This window comes from Onthophagus taurus, chromosome 11 (genome assembly GCF_036711975.1).
Source record: "Onthophagus taurus isolate NC chromosome 11, IU_Otau_3.0, whole genome shotgun sequence".
Lineage (NCBI taxonomy): Eukaryota > Metazoa > Arthropoda > Insecta > Coleoptera > Scarabaeidae > Onthophagus > Onthophagus taurus.
The window spans coordinates 5,064,410-5,091,034 of NC_091976.1; the positions used below are offsets into that span (position 1 = coordinate 5,064,410).

At 33.1% G+C, this 26,625-nt stretch overlaps 2 protein-coding genes across 2 annotated transcripts; one reads left to right on the forward strand and one right to left on the reverse strand.

Moving 5' to 3' along the window:
* On the forward strand, positions 1-15,316 carry LOC111421249 (uncharacterized). The gene is made up of 5 exons (XM_071200101.1): positions 1-64; positions 14,689-14,818; positions 14,898-14,984; positions 15,053-15,095; positions 15,153-15,316. The coding sequence occupies exons 2-5, from the start codon at positions 14,706-14,708 to the stop codon at positions 15,231-15,233; spliced, it is 324 nt and encodes a 107-aa protein (XP_071056202.1). The 5' UTR covers positions 1-64; positions 14,689-14,705; the 3' UTR covers positions 15,234-15,316.
* Positions 15,305-26,336, reverse strand: LOC111421250 (mitochondrial ornithine transporter 1). Its single transcript, XM_023054392.2, has 3 exons — positions 26,087-26,336; positions 25,507-26,031; positions 15,305-15,739 (listed from the first exon to the last, which is right to left on the reverse strand). The coding sequence occupies exons 1-3, from the start codon at positions 26,166-26,168 to the stop codon at positions 15,420-15,422; spliced, it is 927 nt and encodes a 308-aa protein (XP_022910160.1). The 5' UTR covers positions 26,169-26,336; the 3' UTR covers positions 15,305-15,419.
* Positions 26,337-26,625: the final 289 nt, after the last annotated feature.

Genomic DNA, 26,625 nt, shown 5'->3' on the forward strand with positions numbered 1-26,625 from the left:
TTTAACGCCAGTTGGTGATTTCTACTGCACTGGGAAAGTCTTGATATTCAACCAAATTTTTTTGGTAAGTAAATAAAAAATATTTATATAAAATAATAATTTGAATTAAATAATATTTTTTATACAAGGTTTTTAAAAATTGAGTTAAACTTACGAAATTTGAAACGCTTTTAAAAATTATCAATAAATGTGATTATTATTTAATAAACAAACAACATTTTTCGTGAGTTTATTTAAAAAATATTTTTAAAATCCATTTCTTGGAAAGTTAATATAGAAATTTCCTATCTTAGAGAGTTTGTTGACGTTCCACTTTTGAATATAACCGTTCAAGTTTTGCAGCTTAATAAATATAACCCAAAAACTAAAAGCACCAAATATCAACAATTCCTATCAAAATCAAAATATTTTTGTATGAAGTATCCGAATAAGTAATAAAAATCATTTTAATTAAAATAACAAAGTTGCAGACCAGAACTGATAAATTATTGCCAAGCGCATTTAAAATTTTCCGTCATATTTAATGAAGTTATCAATTAATTATTAATTAATTATTATTTCAAATTTTCTTATTTGAATATGCCTCCCGATTTGATAGATCCGTTAATTCTATTGTAATCGCCATAATTCCTGCATGAAATCTTCAAAAAGTTTGCATCATCTTAGCTATTTTTCAACAAATTTTTGGTTCGATTGTTTAAAAAGGACGTAATTTAATGCGAGATCAATATTCAAAGATTTGTTGTAAACGAAATTTATATCTGCTTATTAGAATCACTCTTAACATCGTTCCTGATATTTGTCAACGTTAATATTGACATCTCTCAAAATCTCGTTTTGATATTCACCATCAGCATTACTAATTTTCTATTTAAAACATCACTCTACATTTGCCTAGACACTTGACAACAACTATTTGGTTTTCGCCAACTTCTTACCCAACATCTATAAACAGTACTTTTAATATCTCCCAACATCGTCCTTGATTTCCACCATCATCACTGGTGGTCCGCAACATTGTCTACAGCATCACTCTATATTGTCCTTAACGTTTCTCAATCATGTCTTGCCCTCAATCAAAATATTCTGTATTATACATTATTCCTAATATTTCTTAACATCACTCTGAACTTTTGCCATCGTTTAGGACATTGTCTTTCACATGTCCATACTTTTCAGACCTTCATCAACATTATCTACAGCATTCCACAAAATTATCCCTGACTTCAACATCATTATTAACACCCTCTTTGATACCCTCTACAATCATTATTGACGTTGCTCAACATTGTCTACAGCAATCCTCAATATTATTCCTGACAACTCTCAACACAGTCCTAGTCTTACAGAAGATCTTCTTCATAATCTATAATCAACGTCTTTGATATCTCTAAACATCATCCCTGATATCACTCAACATCAATATTAACATCGTTCAGTATCATCCTTGATATCCCCCAACATCATCACTGCTTTTCCACAATTTTAAACATTCCTCCAAATTTTCCCTGACATCTCTCAACACTTGCCTAGCCTTACTTGAGATTTTTCTTATCATCCATCACAAACGTCTTTAAAAACTTTAAATATCATCCTTAATATCACTCAACATCACTATTGACATGGTTCCTTGATATCACGCAACATCACTGTTGACATCGGTCAACATCATCCCTAATATCCTGCAACATCATTGCTGACGTTGCGCGACATTGTCTACAGCATTCCCCCATATTATTTCTGGCATATCTCAACACCGTCCTAGTCATACTTAAGATCTTCCTCATAATCTATAATCAACGTCTTTGATATCTCTTAACATCATCCCTGATATCACTCAACATCAATATTAACATCGTTTAGTATCACCCTTGACATCCTCCAACATCATCACTGATTTTCAACAATATTGTCTAAAACATTCCCCCAAATTTTCCCTGACGTCTCTCAACACTAGCCTAGCCTTACTTGAGATTTTTCTTATCATCTATCACCAACGCCTTTAAAAACTTTAAATATCATCCTTGATATCACTCAACATCACTATTGACATGGTTCCTTGATATCACGCAACATCACTGTTGACATCGGTCAACATCATCCCTAATATCCTGCAACACCATTGCTGACGTTGCTCAACATTGTCTATAGCATTCCTCAATATTATTTCTGACATATCTCAACACCTCCTTGATATCTCTAAACATAATCCCTGATATCACTTAACATCAATGTTAACATCATTCAGCAGCATCCTTGATATCCTCCAACATTTGACTTTCCAACTGACTTTCCACAATATAGTCTAAAATGTTCCTCCAAATTTTCCCTGACATATCTCAACACGGTCCTAGTCTTACTTAAGATCGTCCTCACAATCTATAATCAACGTCCTTGATATCTCTAAACATCATTCCTAATATCACTCAACATGAATATTAATAGCATTCAACATCATCATTGATATCCCTCAACATCATTACTGGCGTTGCTCAACATTATCTACAGCATTCCTTAATATCATCTATGACATCTCAAAACACTGTCCAAGTCTTACTCAAGATTTTACTCTTAATCTATAATCAACGTCCTTGATATCTCTAAACATCATCCCTGATATCACTTACTGCTGCCGTATTTTACATCAATATCTTCCCCATCATCTGTTAGTATCCCCTCTAATATTTTTGAATATCATTCCTAATCTTCTGCAACATTGCTCCCGAGACTTTCCGCTATCCTGTTATCACTCAACTAGTTTCCCATAATCTGCTAACATTACCTTTGATGCACATCGTTTCTGTACTCCGTATAATCTCTCTACGTTGCCGATACAATGTCTCCATCATAGAGTATGAAGTTTACATTATCTTTAGAATCTTATTTTCTTCTGCATTGAAACTGTATGTAAGATGCGTTATATCTCTATCAATTCTGCTTCATGTATAAATCAAGTCTTTATCAAGCTTGTATCGAGACAATTCCGAATGATGCTTTTACATCATCAAATTTTTTACTTTGTTTCTATTAAGAACAGAGCACATATCGGAATCTGTATCGTGTCTGTATTAAACAACATCTAGGAGCAGGTAGAAACTTCTTCATGATCGTATACAATTTCCTTGCAGTTCTTATTAAATGGGCTCAAGTCTTTTTCAATTTTCAATTTTCACTATAATGATTATGATAGGTCCAGTAAAACTGTTGTTCATTAAATCTGAACTTAAGATTTCATCAAATCTCCATTGATACAACTCTGTATAAAGTGTGAATCATCTCTGCATCAAACTTGCACCATGTTTGTATGAAGTTAACGCATTAACCCTCCATCGTGCATGCATCGAGTCAACAGCAACATGTTTCTGCCAAATCAAATGTCCATTTCTTCATTTCCTAGATAGATTCAGTACTGAAATCGATATTAATTCTATCGTATCTGCATGAACTCTTCCATCAATACAATTCTCTATAAAATGTAGGTACATAATCGTTACATCAAATTTTCACCATGTATTTATGAAGTCACGTCTTTACAGTGTCAAGTTTCCTTCAAATTTGCACTAAGGTTACATCTTATCTCTGTTCGATCTGAATCAATACTCTTTCAAAATCGCATTTAATGTTCATAGTAGGAATTGCAATCCCAGGATTTCAATCCCGCAAATCCCGGGATTCCGTACATATTTAAATCTCGAAAATTATCCCGGGAATCGATTATAATTTCAGGATGTTTGTGTCTTTAATTTACTATTTTTAGAAGAATACGACTCGATCTATCGGTTGACACTGCAAGCACGCATTCGATATTACAAAATTACATAAAAAAAAGACCACAAAAAAGAAATTAAATTAATTTTAAATTGTCAGACTAGGTGGAGTACACTGTTTGTTATGTTGGAGCGATTCCTGTCCACCTGTCTAGTTAACTAAGAATGCACTCTTCAATACATTGATACAGGAAATTGATATATTCAGTAATGGAGGAAGTATGGATAAAAATCTTCAATCCGCTTTTGTATGTTTGAAAACTATTTCACCAAGTGTGGAATCGGAACGGCGCACTTCTTTAAAAATAGTGCTATCGACGGTTGATTTTTTTTTGGTTGAAATTTCTTGTATTATGGTTAGAATAAGCTGAAATGTTAAAAACACCTTGAACACTTTTTATTTATAATTACATATGTAGCCCAGAAATCCGAGGATTACCCGGGATAGAGAATTCTGATCCCGAAATCCCGGGATTGTAAAAACCCTTCTTGATTATAATCCCTAGTTCATAGTCATTACAGAGTTTACATCAAGTTTTCAAAGGCTGCATAAAATCACCAACAATCTAACTTAAATTTTTATTACAACTGCGTCAAATTTGCATCGAGACAGCTCCATATACATATAATATACATTGTCTTTTCAAGGATTTATAAAATCTTAACATTTCTTTGAATCTTCAATTTTCGGAGTTATGATTTTTCGATCGCCACCTTGACCATAACGATGTATGTAGTGCATTTTTGGCGAGAGTTACACCTACGGTAGTTGATGTTACAAGTTTATCTATCTCACTTCAACGATTTACCGAATTGCCAAACTGTATATAGCTTTATAGATTCTTATTTTTGTAACGGTTCTTACTTCTTTCTTACCTATAATTGTGCTGTTGATTTGGCAGTATATATATTTGGCAGTATTACTGCTTTTTGAATTATAATTCATGTTTCATCTTCTTATTTCGTTATGTGCATAAACTATATTTTTCTTATATTTGTTTGCTTTTCGATTTCTTCTAAGCAGTTTTTAGATAGTCTGCTATTAGCCTATACTATTATGCTACTTCATATCTTGCACCGCATTAAAGCTTTCAGACATTTCTCCCTTTAACTTGACACAGCCTTTTACCTTATTACATACACTTTTAATTATTCTGTGTATTTTTTTAATTCATATTTAACGATCCTAAGGCTTTCCACATTTCTTCTTTCGGTATCTTATGAAAGGCTGCTGTTAGGTCCGCAAAAGCTAGATATAAAGCTAGAATCTTACCTATTTCTAAACACCATTTGTTCCTCCTCTATCAAGAGCTCGTTTACAATATGCCGTTATTGTTTCTGCTGCTCCAAAGTCGCCCAATGTTCCATTCCATCCTTGTGCATTCTAATCTCCTGCTCTCTATCTCCACGTCTTCAATTGGAGCACATAATTGTATTAGTGTTACTTTTTCTTCCAATTCTAGGTTTATGATAATAATTCTGAAATTTATACTTTTCCAGTTTACTATTCTCATTTCAATCTCGACATTCGTTATTATTCCTGCTACTTCCTTGATCCGACTTCCCACCGGAATTACTTAATATATAATTCTTAGCCTCTTCTTCTTGATCTCGCTGATACCAAGTATTCTATATTTTTCCATCTCCTGAACTATTATTTACTTCGCTTTTTCAATTAGCATTTTAATGTTCCACGTTCCAATTCTTAACCTGGTCCTTGCTTAATTTCCAGCAATTCCGAGGTTCCCGTAAAAACTCTAAAAACGCTGATTGGTTGCCCCATTACCTCGAGACAATTGGTCTTTTGTCTACGACTGTTTATTATAGAATATTCACAGCAATCGTGTCTCCAGGACTTCCCCCATCGACCACCCAAGGGATGTGCTCTACCAAATAAGGTCTCGCGAGAGATAAATCTCAAACATGAAATTTCTACGTAATAGAAGATTTTACTGTACAAATTTCAGATTTTTCAATAATAAATCGAAAATATGAAATTGCAATATAAATATTGAAAATAACGATATGATAATTAAAAAAATTATCTCGTCAATATCACTCTTTATTACACTTTCGTCTTTGTAATCTGAAAATCTCCGTTTCAGAACATTTTTAGACTGCTACTCTTCGAGCAAAACAGAAAAAAAAAAGAATGAAAAAAGGATCTTTTGTTATTTGGGTTTTTGTTCAGAAAATGCGTCATAAAAAAGATTTTTTTTCATTTTCCAATAGCAATCAAGGAGTTAGTTATTCTCAAACGTGTACTTAACGAGAGTTAATAATCGTTAACGTTTACTTTTGGGGACGCCCAACGCGAATTTCCGCAAACTAACACGGTAGTACCGTTATTATGAGTACAGTTGGTTTTTGTGTTCTTCGTCGAAATTCGTCGTCCGGCAGCTGTTGGAAAGTTCTCCCTTATTTTAGTGGCACGTACGGTGCTAATTTGCGTAGTTTTAAACGTAGTTTAGAAACTGCTCATATGATATCTCCAACGGGTTTTCAGATTTAATGTAATTTTAAGCTCGAACTAAGCAGAGTTTAAATTACATTCTATAACTATGTAATTTTAGAATGCTTTATATTTAATTAATAAAAAATGTAATTATTCACGTTTCGAATTCCTTTCAAAAAGACGAATAACAAAAGAATTTTTTTTATGGGATTTTTCTTTGTAACTGTTTTACAACGGATTCTTTCAGATTACAAAAACAAAGTAAATTAGGGGTTGATGTCGAGTAAATTTTTAATTTGATGAGTTGGATAATCCGGGAGTTAATTAACAAATTTAGATCTGCTTTCGTTTTAAGAGTTTAATTAATCTTTTAAATTGTTTTTAAGGATGAAATTTGATTTATTAAAAGAAATTTAAGGATCGTGTAAAATTTAATATTTTTATTCGCAATATTTTTTATTTCTTCTTTATTTGAATCAGATAGACAGATTCAAATACTGGCAATTATGATATTGTTGACAGCAGCTCGAAACAATTCTGCAGACGTTTCCCCAAATCAAGTTATAAGGTTCCACAACCAAGAGATTTTTCAATGACTCCTTTATGGCTTCCTGCAATTTCCTTTTTAGTATGTCGCGATCTGACGGACATGGAGGATTAAAGGATTCTAATGGTGGTACAATGTTTACTTCTGCGTTTGATGATGAACAGGATGGTTGTTGTGGATCTTCAAGTAATAGTGCTCCTTCTTCTGTAGCTACAAGTGAAAGTTGTTTGCTTAATGAAACAATGCGCTTCGTTAGGGATATTTTAGTTATGCGTTGCAGTATCTCATTTTCTGCTTGATGTCCACTTTGCAGGTACTGCAGTATTTGATTTTTTTTTGCGATATTCGAAGTTTTAATACATTTAGCAATTCCAAAGCAATGGAACTTTCTTTTTCAGACAGCGTATCTACCATGAACTTGGCAGTCAAAAGATTTTAAACTCTTCGGCATAACGCATCTACTGTCACTTTTACAGGCGCCAAATTGCTAATAATAAATTCATTTGATCTTCTGAAAATTTTATATCGCATCCAATTATATTAACCAGTGATAACATTTCTCTAACATAACCAACAAACTGCTCCAGCGTGTCCGAAAATCTAACATCAGAGAAAGAACTCTGTACCCATGCTCTATGATGACACTGACACTTGATTTGTTCAACTATATCATCATTTCTGCTTTCTCCTTCCCAATTTTCTACATTTTCGTTTGTACAGTTTCGTTTGTATAGAAAACATCTGTTAAGGTTAAATTTATACCATGAGTCAAGCATAACGGATCTTCAGATATCTTCATCTATTAATTTTCCTAATTTTATCATAACAGCTGCTCCATCAGTGGTGATGCTAACTATGTCTTCATTAATTAATAAACCAAAAGTTGGTAACTTTTCTTCAATTAATGATAAACATTTTCCTGCTGGTACTGACCCAATTGAACGTACTAACCCGATATTCCTGAATAATCCTTCACTAGAGTCTACATTAATATTAATGTATCGATTGCGAACTGAAGTCCGCTGTTGTTATGTTATGCTGAATGGTGTACCTTTAGACTTTAAACTACACATTTCAGAAGTTATTTTATCTTTAATTTTCTCAGAGTGGAGGAGAACCGTATTCCGTATTGTGGTTGAGGTTTTTCTAATATCTGCAAATCATCGTGTTCGTAAACCTTCTCCGACGTTTTGAGAGGTAATAAAGATATGAAATACGTGCCCGTACTTCATCATTCTCCTTGTTTTTGAAATTTTGAGCTGGTAATCAGTTTTGGTTTCTTGGAAATAATTTGACTATCAGTGTCGCTGGTGGTGGGTTCATATCTTCTTTCTTCACATTAAATTCGTGAATTGTTTTCAAATGGGTATGAGTATGAAGACCACTAGTTGATCCACCAATACACTTTATTTCCCGTGAACATTTTTTACATTTAGCAATGTGCCATACATTAGCATTTTTCATCATCCCCTTTTCTATGATCGATAAATCGTTTTTTATCCATAACCAACTTATTAAAATAATTTAAATAATAAAATATTATTCATTCCAACTTTACTTAGTTTATGAGTTGTAAACTGAATTGTTGTTAATTGTGCCTTCTAGCTTCTAACAAGTCCTAACTGGAATTGTAATACAGCGCGCCGTTTAGCAAGCACTATCACTACCCCAGAAAGCCGGATCGATAAATTAATACTAAATACCGGTATTTTCGTAGGAATAAAGGTTTTAAATACACTAATTTTGCACCAATTTTAAAGCAATTTTGTCCGGGATTCCGGTATTGTAAGCTCTATTTCCGATCCCTTATTTATTGTTTGTAGCACGTGTTCCTCATGTGCAGCAACAAAAAATAAAAAAAGCCTTTGAGATGTGACTTCCAGTTTTTAGTTGACTTAGGTGACTTGAAAATTTTGCTCCTTTTATTGAAAACTGTCCTCACTTTTCATATACGACATTTTATTTCTTGTGTACTGTTCCAATACTCATTTATTATAGTTCCCAGATAATAGAACTGTTTTACGCGTTCCATTCGAGCCCTGTTAATATAGAGATATTTTCTTTGCTGATTATTTTCTATGCTATCTGCCATCACCATAGTGTTATCAGCATATCTAATATTGTTTATTCTGATGCTCTCAAGTCAGCATCTTTAAGAATATTGATCATCTTTTGATGTTGAACTCCATGGAACGCTTTGTTAAAAATTTATGTGATACAAGTTATATCTTCTTCGTTTGGTAGTTTTAAGAATTCGGCCTCCACCAGTGTTGTCGATACATTGTTGTAGCCGATTTCTGAAGTGCAAGTTGACTCTTTCCAGCATAGCAATCGGTATGTTGTCTATTTTATGACGAATATTGTTTTTTTAATGCTTCCAGAGTTGCAGGAGGGTTATTAAACGCTTTCGAATTGAGGTAACCCCATATAAAAATTACATGGGGCTAAACCTGGTGATCGTGCGGGCCATGTGATGTCACCTTTATTTGAGATAAGTCGCCAGAGAAAATTTTCCCTCGTCTTGCTGAAAACATACTTCGCCAACAGAAAAATTTTCAAGAGCTAACATAAAAATATTGCCCAGCCAAGTATGGCCACATAATAATAATAATGCCTTTTATGACATGAGCATACTTTGGAATACCGTATACAAACCTCAAACAAGCATTCTGCACTCTTTGAATGCGTAGAGTATCAACACTATCAATGGCATGGTAAAGCGGAGTGCAGAAGGTAAAATGGGATAGAACCAATGAATCACACAGCTGTTTCTATTATGTTAACGTCAAAGACCGACGATGAGGGTACAGTGCACGAAGACTAGCATATGCTCTACGCATAAGTGACGAAATCTGCTCTATGTATTTAAATGTGTTATCCATGATAACATCCAAGTTTTTTAAACTTTCACTTATCGGGACAGTAACATTATTAATACCAATTGTAAACTGTGAGGTAAGCGATTTGGTCACCAAAGAACTACCGAATAAAATTGCTTGGGACTTAGAAGAATTCAAGATACTTTAGTGTTAATTGATATAATTTTTTTGTTCGCTTAGTCCTTCAACCTTTTTAAGAGTATCCAGCAATGATTTCATATCATAAGCTCGCCAATCTATTCCAAATATGTGTACTTTTTCAATTTTTTTGTAAATTTCGTGGTAATGTTCAGGTAAAAGAATTTCTGCATGCCTTCTTAACTCCTTTTCAATTTTTCCGAAGACCATATCTGCTGGGAGAAGGAATGGCCAGTCATTGAAAAAACTACTTCAATTTCTTTAAGATTACGTGTTGAATGCATGTAAAGCCACCAGTACAATAGATGGATTATTTGGTTGTTTTTATTTTGGCCACCACAGCCATCAGCAAAGAATCTAATTTTTCGTACACCAGCCCAATCATTACTATTTAAAAAATGTATAATTGGTTTAATGGCTTTTACATTAAATCGACACTGAAATATAATATTTTATTTCAAGAAATATCTTCCGCTATAGAGCATCTTTGGATTGAACTTATTGACATTCCTGTTTCCATGGTGATTGGTGTTGTTTATCGACCTCATGGAGGTTTGGGTGAATTTCTCTCGCGTTTTGAAGATGTCCTATCCTATCTTACTCCATCTTCTGAGGAACTTGTCAGCTTAGGTGATTTCAACATCAATGGCATAGATGTTGATGGCTTTTATGGTAATCGATTTATTCCTACCATTGAGCAGTTTAGTCTTCACCAAGTTATATCGAGTCCAACACGGATCGCCCTTTCTTCCGCTACCTTGATTGATTTTATATGCCCTTCGGTTACTGACAATATTAGGCTGCTTATGAAGTTGAGGGATAAAGACTATAAGTCATTTAAGGCTTCCAGACTACCTTCTGATTTTACCTATTATAAAGAACTGCGTAATTTCACCAATAATACACTTCAACGTGAAAAAAAGGTTTTTTATCTCACATATGCAGGGGTGGTGATTCCAGGCAATTGTGGGGTGCCTTTCGGACTTTAGGGATTGGCGGTAATAGGACTGGTAGTATTCCTAGCAACATTGGTGATGCTGATTTAATTAACAATTCTTTTTTAACCTCTCAAATTACTAACTCTGGTGATGCAGAGCTTATTAAATTCTACAACTCTAATATTCTACATCAGATCTATACTACCTTATCCTTTTCCTTAGCCTCGGAACACGAAATCTATCGTGCGCTGCAATCTATTAAATCCAATGCAGTTGGAAGTGATGGCATTAGCGTAAGGATGTTACTTCTGTATTGCCCTGTGATTGTTCTGTATTTGTGCCATATTGTCAATCTTTGTCTGGAGCTGGGTGTCTTTCCTGATCAATGGAAGACTGCCTTGGTGTCTCCAAGGATTGTGGCTGTATGGATTTGTAATCATCTTAATACTTTTAATTTACTTCCATCTACTCAGTCTGGTTTTCGTCCTGGTTACAGCTGTACTACAGCTCTTCTGAATGTGACCGACGATATCTTTCGTGGATTGGATGAGGGAAATGTTACGGCTCTCATCCTAATTGACTTTTCTAAGGCGTTTGACACCCTCCATCATTTGCCTTTACTTGCTGTGCTTCATTATGTTGGTTTCTCCTCGTTGGCTATCGATTTTTTCAAAAACTATTTTTTACATCGTTCGCAAATTTCAGGATGTTTTGTCGAAGAGAGGTTATATTACTTCAGGTGTACCTCAAGGATCAATCTTGGGACCAATATTATACCTAATTTACACTATTAATCTCTGTTCCAATCTAAAGCATTGCAAAACGCACATGTATGCTGATGATACTAAAATATACCTCGGCTGTGATGGGAGAGACTTGGGCATGTCCGAACTTCGAATTAATTCTGATCTTAAATTATTGCTTCAGAACGCCAGGCGCCATTGTTCATTTATAAATACATCAAAATCCATTGCAAATGCATTCAAGAGAGTAGAAGTAGTAAAGTACTAATTGTGAGTAAAACAAGGTGATATAATGTTGAACCCAAATTGTTCATCACAGTCCTGGAGAGTGCATTTAAACAACTATATTGGACCCAAAAAGGCATAAACATTGATGGCAAATGCCTAAGTAATTTGCGCTACTCGGACGATATAGTTCTTATTTCGGATAGCCTTGGACTTAAAGGAGTATGTGCAAGAGTCGGGCTAAATATCAACGAGGAGAAATCAAAATTTATGACAAATCTTATTCCCAGCTCTAACATCAACATTGGGGATAATGAGATTGAGAGGGTTGACATCTATGTATATCTTGGCTATGAGGTTCGTGTATCCAGAGATAATCAAACAAGCGAACTAAACGGAAGGATCATTATTTAAACGGATGGATTAGACACATCTTCAAGAGAAAAGGCCAAGAAAGGCTTTCATTCAAAGCGTGTTTCCGGTTATGACATACGGCTCCAAAACTTTAACATCACTGGTATCCACTGCCAGGAGGGTCCAAGTAACCCAAAGATAGATGGAGAGGTCGATCCTGGATGTAACTCTGAGGGACTACATACGAAACGAAGACCTATGAAGAAGAACTGGCGTAAATGATGTGGTCAACATTGTGGCAAAGCTTAAGTGGAACTGGGCGGGTTATGTCGCGCGAATAAAGAATGAGCAGTGTACAAAACGATTGCTTGAGAGGAAACCGCGAGCGAATAGACGAAGTAGCCGTCAAAAGAATGACCAACAATTGGATTCAGACAGCACAGAATAGAATCGAATGGAACAGACTAGGGGAGGTCTATGTCCAACAATGGACGCAGAGGGCTGCTTGATCATAATAATCATAATACCTTGATCTAATCTAAATTACGACAGATTCGTCTGATGATACGTCTTTGATTGTTGACAATTCCACGTCTTCAACGTTCATTTCATCATTTTCCTCTTCATTTTTTTTTTGAATCTGATATATTTTCACTGGTAGCACTTTTATACGCACTGTTTAGGTATTTACTCTGGGCCGGGGTAAATACCCGGATAAAAAAACCCATTTTAGAAATACTTACCCGCCGGGTATTTACCCTGCGCCCATCACTGGATGTACACACTTTCTGACAATCCACCTTTCTATGTGTAGGTCTTTTGGTTTGTACCTTAAATGAAATCCACAATCAAAATGTACAAAACGGGGTTAGCAGTAAGATTTACCTTGCTTTCTTCTTTTTTAACCTCGCTTTTCCTTTAATACTTTGCCGTTTTTTACTGCCGCTATCAGACACTTCTTTCACTAATATTCCATTCATTATTGTAACACAGATCGATGTTCCTTATGAACCAATTCGTCGTCTTATCACTGGTTTGATAAAAACAACACAAATTGTCAACAAGTACGTGGCAAGCATATAGACTCTGCTGTAACTTCAGCCGTAACTCATATTATATGGACAAGTTGCAGTTTGATTCAGTAAACACTGTGGACATGTTATCTCTCATATTATCACTCAACTCCGCCAACTAGGTTTCGCTAATTGAAAGAATATCCAATGTATTACTATGTATTTACTATGTACTAATGTATTTATCAACTGTGCCAAGTCATCAATAGGTTTAGGTTAAACAGATTGCACATTTAGGTGCGCCATCCTAATACCATCCCTAATCACCACAACACCGAATGTTAAAAAATGTGGCCCAATGATCCCTATTCTTGATATCGCAATCCAAACTGTGACACAATACGAATGATGAGACCTCTCATGGAGTTCCCTTAGATTGATATCGGTCCACTATCGCATATTTTGTTTGTTAGCACAACCTAAGATATGGAAATGAGCTTCATCACGGACCACATAAAACAAATTATTTGCCATAAGGAATAAATTCCCAAGTTTATGCGTATAGGTTGAGAATCACCCTGTATTTATATTATATTTATGTTTACTAGCATTGCCTACTTTTCCTCCTCTTGCCATAGTTCTAACGTTCCAAGTACAGTGTGCTAATTAATTATCGTACCCGACGTCATCATAGCAAGTATGCAACCAATATCACAGTACTGGTATTGCAATACGCGATTTGCGTACGTGGTTGCATAGTTGCAATGAAGACGTCGGGTACGATAATTAATTAATTGTTTCTTGAATAAATAATTTTTAATTTGATGAGTTGGATAATCCTGGAGTTAATTTATCATGAAAACTTAATGATTGTAGCCAAGTGGGGTACCTGAAAACCCCCGGGAAGGTTTACGAATCATTATTTTACGATTACATCAAAGTTAAATTAATAAATTTTGTTTTTTTCAACATTTTATTCCTAAAAAACAATTCCTTTCATACTCCGTTGGTAACGCGAAAGTTAATTAATTTAGATCTGTTTTCGTGTTAAGAGTTTAATTAATTTTTTAAATCGTTTTTAAGGACAAAATTCGATTTATTGAACGAGAATTTAAGGATCGCGTAAAATTAAAAATTTTCCACGGGAGCGAATAAAAATTCCTTCGGTGTGTGGTAGTCGCAATATTTTTCGTAACAAAGGAACGTTTCCGGGGCAATTACACTCTTTAAAAAAAATCTGGGTTAAAAAAGGATCTCGTTTGTTCTTGGTGTAAATTCTTGCGTTTAATCTAATTTTTTTTTTTTCAAACAATATTTATTATTTAGAAAAATTGTTATTTTCAAATGGATCAAAAGAATATTAAGTGGGTTTTTAAACCATCGAAAAAAGCCTCGGTTCGTTGAAATATTAGTTGGTTTTGATGAAACGAGAATAAAGTTTATTCTGGATGCACGAATAAATTATGCATTTATAATTTTCAAACGGATTATAATTTAAATTGCAAAAGATGATTGCCATTTTCAGCTTTAAAGTTTTTGTTTTTCACTTAATTACAATTAAGTAAAGGCGAAAATCTTACTTTATATTCGGACTAAATTAAAGGTCTTTATTTTCATTTTCTTTTTCAGAAAAAAGTCGTTTGAAAATGAACTTTTTAAGAATAGCTTTAGTTCTCTTAATGGTTTTCTCAGCGGGTTTATTGTGCTGCGCTGGTAAACTACGAGATCACCGCGAGTGGTCGGGAGAATATTTCTGCAGGTATAAGAACAAAAAGAGAAAAAAGGACTTCTTTGAAGTACAGTTTCGGTTTTCAATTATCGGTTTTTGTTATTCTTAGGACTCGGCCATTTGCACCGAGATGTAGGGGAGCTGCCGGAAGCAAACGAGACCTGCAGAAATTGGAGCCGTTGTTGGAGGAACCGAGGTGAGCTAAGAACAACAAAACTTATAAAATAAATCGAAATTGTTTCTATTAAAAAGATGTTGTTTTAGGCCGCGTGATTATCAATTAAATGACAAATACTTAAATGAATATGTAAGTATTTAATAATTCATGTAAATTAATTAATAATTCATATCATTTCTTTTAAAGGAACTTAACACTCAAAGGTTGGATTCTCTCATCCCAAAAGTCAATACAAAAACCGTTGAAGAATTAGACGAATACATCTAGAAAAAACATCCACTCTATTAGAAAATTAAAAAAAAATTATTAATTGTATTTTTTCTTTTAAATAAATCACCTTCTAAATAAAACCATTTTATTATTTCCGTTCACAAAAATATTAAACAATACAAAATTTAAAAACATATAAATAATTATCTTTGGTGTAAACAGCCGGAAAAAAACGAAAATTTGTCAAAATATTTGGTGTAAAACTTTCTTTGAATACTCATAGGTAAGAAATAGAACGGCAGTAGCCGGAACCGTTCGTACCAAAGTGGGAGTTAATCCACTGTATAAAGCACGAACACCTTCATTTCTACCGATTTGATAAAGCATTCCAACCAATCCTTTTGTCGCCGTTTTTTTACTAATCTGTACACGTGATTTTACAACATCCGCCGGATATGTGACGGTCCAGAAAATAAGTCCTCCTATTGCACCGGCGATCATTGTTCTTCCAACGCCTATATCGTCTTTTTTTTGACCCGGTCTCGTTAAAAGCGCACGTGTACCTAAAAAAATTTGTAATATTAACACTTGAAAATTGTGCCAATCAAAACTTCCAATGTAACGTTCAAATTGGTAAAAAATAAAAAAAAAAACTGCATTAACTGATTGGATGAAATTGTAAAATAAAAATAAATTTTACAAAACGGTAACAAAGACGATAAATAATTTCGATTGAAATTTCATCGACAGAACATCCATAAATTCCGATTACCTTTCCAAAAAACTCTGTTCACAAAAGGATTATTTAAATTTCTCGTTGTATTTTTTGTCGACCTTTGATGTATGCCGGAAATGATTGACCTCTTTTGATTAAAACAAAAACAACGCCCCATTTTGTCAACATTTCAATATTTTTTTGTAACGATTTTTTTAAATTAAATATTAATATAACAAGAAAAATAATGCTGTTATATTACGTAAAAATTATAAAACACCTATTCGGTTATATTAAAACTAGTATATCAAACAAAACATTAAATTATTTTGTAAAATTTTAAAACGTTTTAATTATTTTCAAACTTAGCTTGGGGCAACTGCAGGATGGATTTCAGGGGCGTTTTAACGGTGGGCCAGTTCCCCACCCTATGTAACAAATTTATATGCGAAATTTAATTTTATTTTATTTTTCGATTATTTGTCATATGATATGTTTTTTAACGTAGATTCGGCTGATGATGAGTGGTCCATAACTCGAAACCGGTCCGAATAAATAAAATATTTTAAAGCAAGTAAGAAGTTTTTTTATATATTCTTTTTTAAATATATTCTTTGAATTTGAAACTTGCAACATGGATCCCAAAGATATACAATAACGTTTTGGCATACATTGAATTAATCCCATGTTAGTACCAGAGCATTATCCCTCGCCCTGGGCATATTACGTACTACTGTTAATAATAATAACATTCCTTTATTATCCAACAGGCATAGCTCCAAAAAAGGATAACAATATATATTACATAATGTAATAATACAATAATATGTATCTGTATGTGAAAAAAAAAGCAATAATTACAAAAAATTCAAGAAATTAACAATTGACCGAATTATAAAGAAAATAAAAATAAAAACTAAATAAGTGAATTTACATGCAGGTGATCACTGATTGTCTGGAATCCTGTTGCCCACTCATAATGCGCCCGTCTCATAATGTTTGTCCTAGCATAAGGAATGACGAATACGCAGCTATATCTTGAGTTACTCCTTGGAACAACAAACCCTAGTCACTCAAGAATGAAAGGGCAATCGATGTTATATTCGATAAGCTTTTGTAGAAATCTTTCATAAAACGGGTTTCTTCTGTCCATCAAGGAAACCATATTGTGTCGTGCAAGCAAATCATTTTGTGGTATACCTCGCTCAGGGTAAATTCCATCAGATTTGTAAGAAAGAAATTTTAAGAATCTACGATGGACTCGATTAAGGCTTAAGAACTCACACGCATATAAAGGACTCCAAATCAGGCAAGCGTATTCTAACTTACTCAAAACGTAAGCACAATACAAGGTCTTTAATAAGCTGACACTTGTGAAATATTTAGACATACGCATCACAAAACCTAGGGATCTAAAGGCCTCCGAACACACATTATTGATATGTGTTTTAAAATTAAGACTTGCATCAAACAGGAACCCCAAATTCCTGTACTCTTCAACACGACTTAAAGTGCTGCCAGCAATATTGTAAGGATATATGCATGTTGACGAGCATCGGCTATAAGTAAGTACACAACATTTATCTATATTAAGGTTAAGTTTGTAGGTCTTACACCATTGCACTATTGTGTTTAAGTTGTGCTGCAGCTTATCTGCATCTGCCACCGATGAGACTTCGGCAAAGATCTTGATATCGTCAGCATATCCCAAAATCCGACAATCAATTTTTAGAAGTAAGTCATTTATGAAAAGAACAAATAATAGAGGGCCCAAATTTGATCCCTGTGGAACCCCTGAGGTAAAAGTGAACTCATTAGAAAAATATCCATTGTAAGCAACATAACATTTTCTATGTTGCAAATAAGAGGCCAGAAGTTGAATTGCTGAAGGAACAAATCTGAAAGAGCTCAATTTATACAGGGTTCCCCATAATAGACTACCCATTTTATTTTATTAATAAATTCCCTATGAGATAACTAAATAAGTTTTTCTCTGTGGGAATATCTTCTGTAGTCTTTGGGATTTAAGTTAATTATTAATCAAGTAGTAGCCTGTCACAAATAAGTTTTAAATTATTAATTATTATTATCGAGATAATATTCGATATTATTTTTAGTTTCGTCATTTTTTTTCAACATCTGTTTGAACTTTCATGGATTACTCAGTCCAACAACGTGTGTTTTGTGTAGAAACTTACATTAGAAGCAATTCGATAGAAGAAGTTAGGCGTGCATTCGGGCGTCAGTTTAATAACAACAATAGGGGTCACACGCCAAATCGTAAAACTGTTAAGTTATGGGTTCGTCATTGGCGTGAAAATGGTTCTATACAAGATTTGAAGAAGCCTGGACGTCGAAGAACAATTCGTACACCAGAAAATATTGAACGAGTTAGAATTGCGTTTACAAGAAGTCCTAAAAGGTCTGCTAATCGACAAAGCCTTATCTTAGGAATATCAAAGGGAAGCTTAGATCGAATTATTCGAAACGATTTAAAATTTCATCCCTATAAGTATCAAATGGCACAGCACCTTAGAAATCAAGATAAAGAAGCAAGGTTAGCATTTTGTCAAGAATTTTTGGATTTACATCAAGGAGCAATTCACAATCTCCTAATGAGCGACGAAGCAAATTTTTATTTGAACGGCATGGTTAATAAACAGAATTTTAGATACTGGTCAAATGAAAATCCTCGTGAAATCTTTACACAGAACCTCCATAATCCAAAAGTTATTGTGTGGTGTGGAGTAGGATCTTTTGGTATTATTGGTCCATATTTTTTTGAGGATGAAAATAACCGTGCTGTAACAGTAACATCCGAGCGCTACGTAAACATGCTAGAGACATTCCTCATTCCAGAATTAAATAGACGAGGATTACTAAACAATCCCTTACTATTCCAACAAGATGGGGTAACAGCTCATACCGCCAGAAACTCAATGAGGGTTCTGCGAGAAATGTTTAATGGTCGACTCATTTCTCGATTTGGAGATTTGCCTTGGCCTTCGAGGTCCCCCGACTTAACGGCACCCGATTTTTTCCTGTGGGGATATTTAAAAGCCAAAGTGTTTGCGAGTCGTCCAGGTACAATCGAGGAACTCAAAGTCAAAATTCGTGAAGAAGTTGAAGGAATAGACGAAGGTTTGCTACGCCGTGTAATGAACCACTTTTTATCTAATATTGAAAAATGTGTTGAAGTTGGTGGAGGTCAATTAGAAGACGTGATTATTAAAAGTTAAAATTAAATTAGTCAAATATTTATAAGTTATCATAAATCCTAAAACGTTTGCTGTAATTTAGTATAATAAAAAGTTTGTTTTGTTAACTAAAAAAATTTTAATTCAAATTTCAAAATGGGTAGCCTATTATGGGGAACCCTGTACAAGAGAATTCTATGGTCAATCAGATCAAAGGCTTTGGATAGATCAGTGTATACAACATCCACCTGCCCACGTCTATCCAAGGTGCTACAGATAAACTCGGAAATCGTAGCCAAGTTGGTAATTGTAGAGCGACCGGAAACAAAACCATGCTGGGAAGCTGACACAAAGGGGCACGTGCAGGTGTACATAAAAGAATATAATAACTTTTCAAATAGTTTAGCAAAATTGGAAATTATCGAAATTGGTCTATAGTTTGAGAGGGACGTACGATCATCCTTTTTATAAACAGGCACAATTCTTGATCGTTTCTATCTTTCAGGAAATTCACAGGACGTAATGGACAAGTTAATAATAAATTTAAGAGGGCAAGCAAATATATAACGACAATCTCTGACCATAAAACTTGGCAACAAATCATCTCCAGCAATATGCTTATTAGAAGACGTTGCCATTAATTTAATTAGCTCCTCTTCTGTAGTGGGATGAAAAGAGTATGGCAACGGATTGAAATTAGATTCAGTGAAAGTTCGGTCAGTAGATACAGTGTGAACAGCAGAAAACATGTTAGCAAAAGCATTTACAATATCTTGAGGAACAGCGAGAACATTGCTCTGACTATCAATCAGATTACAGGGTATTCTTGTGGTACGTTTCTTAGCTCGGAGAAAATTCCATATACTGGACGGATCCGTCTTGATGGTATTTTGTATGTTGTGAAGATACTTCATGTAACTGTCGTTTATTTCATTTTTTAACAACCTCCTTAGTCGCTTAAATTCATTATAAAATACATTTTTTTTTGTTTTAATCCATTTTTTGTGATAGAATTTTTTGATATTAATATGTCTCATCATACTGTTTAAATATTTTGAAGGATCATATAATAATTTCTAATAACGCTAGAAAATATAGGTTCCCTTGAATGTTCCACAATGTACTTTTACGCCAGGCATTGAATGAATGAGATTTTGACTGCAAATTGGATTATTGTTATTGGATATTAGGTATGATAAATGAAAATAGAAAATTTTTATCTGAAAATTCTTTGGACAGATAATTAGTCTACGAAAAATCCTCGTTAATTACGCGAAATTCAACATCAAGGGCGTTGGAGTCTTAATATGCGGTGTGGCATCCTGAGAGGCAGCATTATCGGACCACATTACTTCAAGCACTAAATGGCAACGAGTTTCTAGATTTTTGATCAATCAATTACCGATTTTGATAGAAGATGTAATTGGAAAGACTACAAACTTTGTTGTCACAACGGTACGGTTGTCCGGCACATTTTGCTATAATTGTGAAAGACCATCTAAACGCAGTGTTTCACCAACGATGGATCGGAAGAGGAAGCCTGTTTATATGATTCAGATTCCCAGACTTAACTTGTTTGGATTTTAATTATGGGGCTCGTTAAAGGACATAGTATTTCAAACTCAACCTACAACCAGAAAAGACATAGAAAATGGGATTCGGGATGCCATTCTCAACATACCAAGAGCCGAAAATGAAGGCGCAGTTTTTTTCCACGCAACAGAGGCTCTAGCAATGCATAGAACGTGATGGACGGCAATTTGAGCATTTAAGGAGGCATTAAAAAAACTTTTAGAAGCTCGAACTAATTTCTTTAGGGCAATTAGTAGTAGTTAGTTTTACAATTATTACCGTATTTTCTCGAATCTTATTCGCACTCGAATGTAAACCGCACCCCGATTTGAAAAATTCGTGGTGGTAAAAACATGTAGCTTGCGAATGTAACCCGAATCTTTCTTTGTGCAATCCGACGGCACCAAAACTATACGATGTCGTTGTTTAATAATAATAATAGTTTTATTGAATAAGTATGATTATACATTATTCTCGTCAATAATATACAGTTCGTAAAACTCAAAATATTACATATCCTTCCTTACAACCCATTCACAACCCAGGATTTACATATTAGGAAAGTTCTTGTCTGCAAGGTGAGTGTGATATTGCTTCAAATGTTCAACCTTTAAAATATTACAACAGAAAAAAACCTGTGATTTTGGAATGTGATGCTAGTAGTTTCGGGTTGGGAGTAGTTGCATTTCAAAAGAATGGTGTTATAGGTTACGTATCCAGAACACTTACTAGATCTGAAAGAAATTATGCCCAAATCGAAAAAGAACTGTTAGCAATAGTGTTCGGTTGTACAAGATTAGACCAAATGTTAGTTGGAAATGGAGTAACAGTAAAAACTGATCACAAACCTTTTTTACGGATACTTGAGAAACCATTATTAAATGCACCAAAACAATTACAACAAATGTTAATGACACTTCAAAGATATAACATTGAATTAGAATGTGTCACAGGAAAGAATAATGTAGTAGCCGACACATTGTCTCGTGCTCCATTAAACGATAGTTATTATAATGAAATATCGAAGCACAAAAGAATCGATATTTTCAAAGTATTTGAAAAAGTGAAAAATGCGACATATTTACAGGTTACCGAAGAGAGACTTAAAATGATTAAAGAGTAAACATTGAGACACAAAACTTTACAAAAAATGATAACATTTATTACAGATGGTTGGCCATCTGTAATGAAAAACATTCCTGAAGACATAAAAATATACAATCAGTTCAAACACGAAATATCAGTGCAAGATGGAATTTTATTCAAAAATGATAGAATAATAATATGTAGCATACAATTTGAGAAAAACTATATTTGAAAAAGTTGATTTAAGTCACAATGGTATTGAGTCAACAGTAAAACTAGCCAAACGAAATTTATTCTGGCCTGGTATGACAACAGAAATAATTAATAAAGTAAAAGAATGTGACATATGTGCTAAATTTCATAACAATCAACAACAATCAGAAATGAATTCACATGAAATTCCAGTTTACCCATTTCAATTTATATCAATGGACATTTTTACACAAGAACTGAATAACAAAAAACCTGAAAGAATACCTGAAAAAATATGTTCAGATAACGGAACGAATTTTGCGAGTGTGGAATTTAGAAAATTTTGTAACAGCTGGGAAATACAACATACAACATCGTCTCCACACCATCCAAAATGAAACGGAAAAGCATAATCAGCGGTTAAAATAGTCCAGTTGAAAGACTCTACTCGAGAAGTACACGAACCGGAATACCGTCACCCATAAACAATTTAAAACCTAAAATTGTAGATAATGTTCCTAAAATTTTAGAAAACAACAGAAGGAAAAGCAAATTTTATTACGACCAGAAAAGTCGAAAATTACCAGAATTAAAAATAGGACAATCTGTAATAATACAAATGAAACCTGAACAGTCAACTGTATGGACAAAAGGGAAAATTGATGAAAAACTGAATGATAATACATGTATAGTTAATGTGGAAGGAACACTGTATAGAAGAAATGTAATACATATTAGACCACATAATAGCGAGATTAACAAAAATGAGACACAGTGAGAATAATGAAAAGAAAATGGAAACAGAGAAAACGGAAGTGAATACTGAACGAATTTAAAAACAAGAAGAGGGGTTAGAAGAGAGGACGAAGGAAACAAATAACAATGATACAAACAATTTGAAGGAAGAAACGAATGAGAATAATATTGACAATTCGAGGGACAAAATAAGACAGCAAGAACCAATAAAAGCGAAGGAAGAACCAAGGAAGTGAGAAGGAAGAACCAAGGAAGTGAGAAGGGAGACAAAGAAAGATGAGAAGTTTGATGATTATAAACTTTATTAAAAGAGAAGGGGATGTTATATATATAGTTAAGTTAGTTATTTTTAGTTTTAACAGTTTAGGTTGGTAAGAGAAAGGCATTAGATGTGAGAGAATGACATGTAAGAACTTGTAAGAAGCCAAGCTGTTTTATCTAATAAAAAACCTATACATTTTTTAATATTAAACGGAGTTTAATATAACACAACCAAAACTTTTTCATTTTTAATAATAATTATTACCAGATGAAAGATGGTCTCTCTATGGGTTCGCCCATCTCAGGTATAATAGGTGATATTTATGTCAATCATTTCGAAAACAAGCTTTTCTCAGATAAATATAAGCTTATAACCAAAGATATCTCATTTTACGGGAGATATGTAGATATCTTTATCATTTTTGAAGGTAATGCAGCAAAACTTTCAGCATTAAATAATATCTTTTAAAATATTAATAACCTGCAGTTTACTTTTGAAATTGAAACAGACTGTAGACTTAACTTTTTAAATATTAATCGGAATTTGATATTAACGTGTGTAACATATAAATGAAACAACCAGAAGTTGGGATATTACCATTACCCAGTTTTCTCATCGAATTCAAAAATATCTAAACATTTGTTAAATAATAAACACAAATTTGATAATATATCATTGAACGGTGTATATAAGATCGAATGTTCAAATTGCAAAATGTGCTATATAGGTCAGACTGGAAGAAACATCCTCACTAAATTAAAAGAACACCTAAATAAAGATACTTCAGCTGTTTTTAAGCATTTAAAACTTAATAACCATACTACAGAAATTAATAATGTGAGTCTGTTGAAGAATATAAAGAAGTCGAAAATACTTGATTTATTTGAGGAATACTTTATATATAAGAATAACAACAATAATTGTCTTATGAACGACATAGCGGATAGTAATAATTATAGATTTTTCATCAAACACATGCAATAAGTGATTTTTCCATATAATCTATTGATAGATGTTTCATATTTATAGATATAGATGAGAAATAGAATTTAAGTTATAGAATAGATACAACATATAAACGATACACCGCTTTCTAGAATGAGATATCGCCTTTCTTCTCTTTTCAATAATTCTTTATCGAAACCAGTCTATCTCGTCCTTTTGTGTGAAGAGTAGTCTTTTTCGATTTCTTATATTTTGTTGTTAAGTTCGTGATTTTTGCATGTTTTTAATATGTAAAAACGCCGTTTATTTTACTTTCCGACATACATCATATTGATTTTTAAATATTCTGTAACGGATAGTTATTGTAAGTACGCTATTTGTACAATTCACCATTTTGTATTTCCTTTTTATTGATTTTTAGAACAACTTTGAGTTAAGATCATTTATCCTAAATATCTAAATTACGCTCTGACGGTAATTTATGTTCTTTACTTTTATATTTTTAGATCATATTTAGGGTAATTTCTGGATTGTTCTATATTCCTTTTAATACATTTTTATTAATGTAGTTGTGCCTGAGCAAGACCACTATATGGTCGAATACTATAGTAAGCACTGAATAATATAAATAAATTATTCTATTATCGTTACAAGAATTTTATGTAATAAAAGATGTCGTCAACATTCTTTAAATTGGAAAATATAATTTTTTTTTTCGTTTTTCTTAGGAATATAAAAATATTACATAGTCCCTTTCTAAAATAAACGATTCAATTATAGCAATAAGAGCAATTTTTTGTTTTGAAACAGTTTAATTGAATTTCTTGTTGTATTATTATCTTGTTCAAAAAAATAAACGCTATTAATTTCATATTTTCTAATTTATATTATTTTTTTCAGCTTTCTTTGCTTTTTGTCAGTCTAAAATATATTGTTGAAGATAAATTATAAAATTTTGCTCAAAAAACTTATTAAAAGAAAAATAAAACAGAAAAAAGCGTAACTCCATCTAAAGTGCCCGAAATTATATGAAATTACCAACCATAATAGATTCTAATGTTCTCATTTTCAATTGTATCTAAATTCAACAGTTAAAATGTAAATATAATTTAAAGAATCCAGTTTTTTCTGTCTCAAGCTGTCGGATTACGAACTTAATAAATAAAATAATTTCCAGATATTTCTCTTGCCCCCTTTTTCTATAAACATTTTTTTCCCAAACCTCTATGCCTTACTATTGTCCAGATACAGCCGCTCTGTACCCTTATCAAGACACCTGTATAATAAGACTTTTTTGGTAAAATTTAAAATGATTATTTTTATAAAAAATTAATGTTAGAAACCAATTATTTGGTAATGTTGAAAGATATCTATATATTTAAAAATAAAACTGTTGTGAAACTACCAAAATAACACAAGTTACAACTTATTTACATACAACCACAGCAGCTAGTAACTCATCAACCCAAATTACTCAATTCTTATCATTTAAAAGGTCACCATTAAAATTTTAATGACCTTTAACCTTAACTGATTAAAAAAAACATCCTTTCAAAACGCAATGTAAGATAAAATAAATTAATTATTAAAAAAAAAAATAGTTACCTTCATATCCACCAAAAAATACAAAATACCCCGGCATTTCTCTTGCTAAAGTTGCCACCAAACCCTTAAACATTCCCTTTATTCCCTCAGTCTTCAGAATTTTCCCAACTAAATCAACAGGGCCCACTCGTTTCATTGTAATTCCCTCTTGATTATTAACTTCATGCATAGCTTGTAATTTACATTTAACTAGCTCCGTGGGGCATAAAACCAATGAGGAAAAAAACGCTGCTAAGCACCCAGCCGATGCATTACTTATAGTGCTTAAACTTTCTATGCTTTCAGCTCCAGTTACTTTTTGCATAAACTTTTGACAGAAACCGTAGCCCAAAAATAAAACAGAATTTTCAGCTACATTTGCAGCTAAAGCCGGAACTGTACCCGCGTATAAACCAGAATAAACACCATCCACAGCGAGCGTTTGTTTAAAACATTTTATCATCGTATTGTATTGCCCTGGAAAGGTTTGCATTTTGACTTTTATGGTATCCAAAGGTTGGCCTACATAAACTAAGGCAATACCACCTAGAGAAGAAAATAAGATTTATATGAAAATTAATTAAATTATTAGGAATATTACCTAGTGATCCAGCAGTAAAATCGATAATCGCATCTTTGGTATGGCTTGCTTGGTCCACCACTGTTGTAGCTTCCGTTAACATTTTCTGTTGCTTTTTTTTCAAAAAAATCTTTGGTTAAAAGGCAAGAAAGATACTTATTAAACGTATTATTTTGAAATAGACTTGTTTGCGATAAGGAGTATCGTTTACTGATGTGTTTCAGATTTGGGTGATGTGATGACGTTCCGCGTTTGAGGTTATGTACCCGTTGCTATGTTACGATTACGTATACAACACGTGTTTTTGACGTATTTACGATCATTTCAAAAGTTTCAAAATAAAACTTATCTATTATTTATTTTTTATTAATTTCAATTATTAAGTAATCTTTTTATATTGATAATAATCCATCTTTTGCAAAAATATTTTATATTGAATAATAAATTAGAAGTAGAAAAATTTAATTGTGATGTTTATTAATGATTGTATTCATTTTTATTCTTTACTTTTATATAGGCAACCTAAAATGCAACATTGTAATTTTGGTTGTACTAATAAA

Bases quoted from the DNA above. Each gene is read 5' to 3' on its own strand.
- LOC111421249 (XM_071200101.1), top strand. From the start codon at position 14,706: ATGAACTTTTTAAGAATAGCTTTAGTTCTCTTAATGGTTTTCTCAGCG. The intron at 14,819-14,897 runs GTATAAGAACAA...TGTTATTCTTAG, and splicing joins TCGGGAGAATATTTCTGCAG to GACTCGGCCATTTGCACCGA. The intron at 15,096-15,152 runs GTAAGTATTTAA...TTTCTTTTAAAG, and splicing joins ACAAATACTTAAATGAATAT to GAACTTAACACTCAAAGGTT.
- LOC111421250 (XM_023054392.2), bottom strand. From the start codon at position 26,168: ATGTTAACGGAAGCTACAACAGTGGTGGACCAAGCAAGCCATACCAAA. The intron at 26,032-26,086 runs GTAATATTCCTA...TTTCTTCTCTAG, and splicing joins TTTTACTGCTGGATCACTAG to GTGGTATTGCCTTAGTTTAT. The intron at 15,740-25,506 runs GTAACTATTTTT...AAATTTTTTTAG, and splicing joins ATTTTTTGGTGGATATGAAG to GTACACGTGCGCTTTTAACG.